Here is a 4,359-nt window from a genome sequence, read left to right on the forward strand (position 1 = left end):
AGCCTATTCTGTGTACAGAGCTCCTGGGACCACCCTATGAAGGAGCCTATTCCATGTACAGAGCTCCTGGGACCACCCTATGAAGGAGCCTATTCCATGTACAGAGCTCCTGGGACCGCCCTATGAAGGAGCCTATTTGGTGTACAGAGCTCCTGGGACAGCCCTATGAAGAGCCTATTCTGTGTGCATAGCTCCTGGGACCACCCTATGAAGGAGCCTATTCCGTGTACAGAGCTCATGGGACCACCCTATGAAGGAGCCTTTTCCGTGTACAGAGCTCCTGGGACCACCCTATGAAGGAGCCTATTCCATGTACAGAGCTCCTGGGACGACCCTATGAAGAGCCTATTCCGTGTACAGAGCTCCTGGGACCACCCTATGAAGGAGCCTATTCCATGTACAGAGCTCCTGGGACAACCCTATGAAGGAGCCTATTCCGTGTACAGAGCTCCTGGGACCACCCTATGAAGGAGCCTATTCTGTGTACAGAGCTCCTGGGACCACACCCTATGAAGGAGCCTATTCCATGTACAGAGCTCCTGGGACCACCCTATGAAGGAGCCTATTCCATGTACAGAGCTCCTGGGACAACCCTATGAAGGAGCCTATTCTGTGTACAGAGCTCCTGGGACCACCCTATGAAGGAGCCTGTTCTGTGTACAGAGCTCCTGGGACCACCCTATGAAGGAGCCTGTTCCATGTACAGAGCTCCTGGGACCACCCTATGAAGGAGCCTGTTCCATGTACAGAGCTCCTGGGACCACCCTATGATTGGTTACACTTACTTCTTCCTCCGGCGGCCGTAGAGCTCCCGGCGCAGTTCCCGTGAGATGGGTTTCAGATGCATGAAGTTGCAGAAGCCGCCACGTGTGCATTCCCTGTGGAGACAGATGTCATTAGTCCGTGTGCGAGATCGGACAGGTGGCCCCTTCATCTACAACGGGCCCCAGGAGACACTCACCCCATCTCATACTGGCGGCAGCACGCCTCCCGAAAGTCGGTGACCGGGGAAAGTTCGGCGTGAATGGGCTGACCGTTAAACCAACGATTGTTCAAATCCTTCACGGCCTTCTCGGCGTCTTCCTCCCGTCTGAACTGTGAGAGGAACGCAAAACATATGTCATCCCGACCACGGGGGGCCACAGAGTTCAGGAGCCAGTCATGGCATGCCATCCCGACCACGGGGGGCCACAGAGGTCAGGAGCCAGCAATAAAAAAAACCGAGCGGCCGGTCCGTATACGAAGAGGCCGAGCGGCCGGTCCGTATACGAAGAGGCCGAGCGGCCGGTCCGTATACGAAGAGACCGAGCGGCCGGTCCGTATATGAAGAGGCCGAGCGGCCGGTCCGTATACGAAGAGACCGAGCGGCCGGTCCGTATATGAAGAGGCCGAGCGGCCGGTCCGTATATGAAGAGGCCGAGCGGCCGGTCCGTATGAGATGCGATAGAGACCACACACATTATTACACGGGGTGTATATGGCGCCAGCAGTGTGCGCAGCGCTGTACAACATAAGGAAGACATTACAGTCACAAGACAAGAGGGTGAGGAGGCTCCGCCCCTGAGGGCTTACACTCTAAAAGAGGAGGGGCCAGTGATACAGGAGGAGGGAGCGGTGTGGGGATGAATTGTTTGAGAGCACTGGACACTCACCTTGACGTAGACGTTCCCCACCAGATGGTCCCCTAAATTATCACAGACGTTCATCTCCTCCACCTCCCCGTACTTCTCCTCCATCTCAGTGAAGACTTCCTGCGGAAACATGTCCGTATGAGACCATACGCAGTACAGACCGGTCCCCATCCCCAGTACGAGACCATACGCAGTACAGACCGGTCCCCATCCCCAGTACGAGACCATACACAGTGCAGACCGGTCCCCATCCCCAGTATGAGACCATACACAGTACAGACCGGTCCCCATCCCCAGAACGTCTCCCCTCTGCGCTCCCCGACAAGGCTTCCCCCAGGAAACGTCTCCCCTCTGCGCTCCCCGACAAGGCTTCCCCCAGGAAACGTCTCCCCTCTGCGCTCCCCGACAAGGCTTCCCCCAGGAAACGTCTCCCCTCTGTGCTCCCCGACAAGGGTTCCCCAAGTACTAAGTCACGTTCTGCTTCCGGATCAAATACTTATTTGACTCCCTGAACTGCGACTCCATTTATAACATTTGTGTCATGTGACCTCTCTGGGTATTTGGTGGATATTATGTCTCCGATTATACAAACTATAGACATATATAGTGAGAGTTCGGGGTACAGTGCGGGAGGGCAGAGCTCAGGGTACAGAGTTCGGGGTACAGTCAGGGCGGGAGGGCAGAGCTCGGGGTACAGTGCGGGAGGGGGTGCAGAGCTCAGGGAAATGTCAGCCTTGGCCTAGTAGTTGAGGCCTAGCCGATGGATGGCGGCTTTTTAGTGTGAGGTGAATGACTTTGCGGGGACCCGTGTAAGCTGTTGGAGGTGTTCCCGCCCTCTAGCCGGCTTCTCAGCCCCATCTTCGCACTACTTACTTGTCCTTTTCTGTGCCGAAGATCGAAGCCAGATACTCCGCCATCTTCCCTCCTCTCCGCGCTGCTCAGCTCCTCACTGCCTTGCGCCTCCGAAAGACGTCATCAGTGAGCGACAAAAGGGCGGCCGTACGACATAGAGCGGAGGATATTCAAGGGGTGTGTTCTGTGACGTTATACGCTTTGTACTTCTTTAGTGTGAGCGGTTTAGAGCTAGAGGCGGGGCTTAGAGAAGAGGCGGGAATACAGAATGGGACAAGTAGGAAGGCGGGGAAATGGATATGATTGGCTGCTGTGTTGGGTGACGTGATTGTCTTTTTAACAGTGGATAATCTGTAGAAAGGATAACGATCGTTATTAAAGCGATGTGATCTCGGTTTTAATTTGTCGGTATAGAAGGAATATTTCAGACAATCCCCGACTTCTCCTCATATACAGAGCGGAATACACAACAATCATCTCCTCCAATCAAAGGGTCAGGAAATCACGGGCGGCAGGAAAATGTTACTATGGAGGGGGCGGGGATGGATCAGAAGTGAACTTGGTGGAGTGAAGTGTGAGGATGAACATGACATATGACTAGGCGGTGCTCGGGAAGACTTCTCGATTACGTCACTTCCGGTGACAGCTTCAGCCGTTCTCAAAGCGGGATCGCTCACTGCGCATGCGCCAGATCTTACTGAGGAGAGTTCCCTTCACTGCGCATGTGCGGCCCGCCATATAAAGAATATTCCGAATTCATACACAAAAAAAGAGAAAACCAATATACATCCACCTACAAGCCCCGGGTGCCTCCTTTACACAATAATCAGAACATTGGGTCCGAAAGATTCACATAAGGCTAGGTTCACAGCGCAGCAACACCCGGGACCGCGCGCTAGTGCACACAGCGGTTGCCTCGCGGCCCTTTTGATTTCGATGGCGTGACATCCGCGTGGCAATCGCTAAAAAAGGAACAAGTAGATTTTGTTGTGACACATGACGCGCGGCTTGATCTGCCAGGCGCGATTGGGGTGGCATTAAAAAATAATGGCACCCACAGCTAGGGTTGCCACCGGTCCGGGATTCACCCGGACAGTCCGGGTTTTGAATGCTGTGTCCGGGTTTCATGGCAGCAGAAACATGGACGCAAGATGTCAGGCAGACAGACCAAAATTAAGATTGGGGCTACTGGCTACCCATTGAAAATAGACTCAACTGTGATATTTACATATGAATGGGCGGAGCTACTTACATATGAATAAGCCGCAACTCATTCTCCCAAGAAAAACATGTCAGCGCGTTGCTAGAATGTTCGGGTTTTGCTTGAAGAAAAGGTGGTAACCCTACATACAGTACGATCAGCTGCGGTGGGCGACTCGGTCACAATCCGCACGATTGCTGCGCGGTCTGGAGAAATCGTCCCGGTGTGAAGAGGTCAGAGGTTTCCCCAGAGTTCTCTTTAGGGTCACCGGAGGACATATACTGACCTCCTCCTGTGACCCAAAGCTCAGTATACGCTATATTGCCAGAAGTATGGGGCTCCGGCCTTTACACGCACATGAACTCTAATGGCCCCCAGTCTTAGTCCGTAGGGTTCAGTATTGAGTTGGCTCCGCCCTTTAATGGTCCCCCCAGTCTTAGTCCGTAGGGTTCAGTATTGGGTTGGCTCCGCCCTTTAATGGTCCCCCCAGTCTTAGTCCGGAGGATTCAGTATTGGGTTGGCTCCGCCCTTTAATGGTCGCCCAGTTTTAGTCCGTAGAGTTCAGTATTGGGTTGGCTCCGCCCTCTAATGGCCCCCCAGTCTTAGTCCATAGGGTTCAGTATTGGGTTGGCTCCGCCCTTTGCCGCTATAACAGCTCCGCCTCTTCTGGGAAGG

General features: G+C 53.9%; 1 protein-coding gene across 1 annotated transcript; it reads right to left on the reverse strand.

Annotated features, from left to right (window-relative positions):
- Positions 1–778: 778 nt before the first annotated feature.
- LOC108803214 (splicing factor U2AF 35 kDa subunit) lies at positions 779–1,766 on the reverse strand. Its single transcript, XM_018575056.1, has 3 exons — positions 1,653–1,766; positions 962–1,095; positions 779–878 (listed from the first exon to the last, which is right to left on the reverse strand). The coding sequence occupies exons 1-3, from the start codon at positions 1,761–1,763 to the stop codon at positions 782–784; spliced, it is 342 nt and encodes a 113-aa protein (XP_018430558.1). The 5' UTR covers positions 1,764–1,766; the 3' UTR covers positions 779–781.
- Positions 1,767–4,359: the final 2,593 nt, after the last annotated feature.

This window comes from Nanorana parkeri, unplaced genomic scaffold (assembly GCF_000935625.1).
Source record: "Nanorana parkeri isolate BGI_ZX_2015 unplaced genomic scaffold, ASM93562v1 scaffold3501, whole genome shotgun sequence".
Classification (NCBI taxonomy): Eukaryota; Metazoa; Chordata; class Amphibia; order Anura; family Dicroglossidae; genus Nanorana; species Nanorana parkeri.

Excerpts from the sequence above, each read along its gene's own strand:
- LOC108803214 (XM_018575056.1), bottom strand. The coding sequence starts at position 1,763 with ATGTTTCCGCAGGAAGTCTTCACTGAGATGGAGGAGAAGTACGGGGAG. Across the intron at positions 1,096-1,652 it reads TGGGGAACGTCTACGTCAAG|TTCAGACGGGAGGAAGACGC; the intron begins GTGAGTGTCCAG and ends TTCCTCTCACAG. Across the intron at positions 879-961 it reads TGCCGCCAGTATGAGATGGG|GGAATGCACACGTGGCGGCT; the intron begins GTGAGTGTCTCC and ends CTGTCTCCACAG.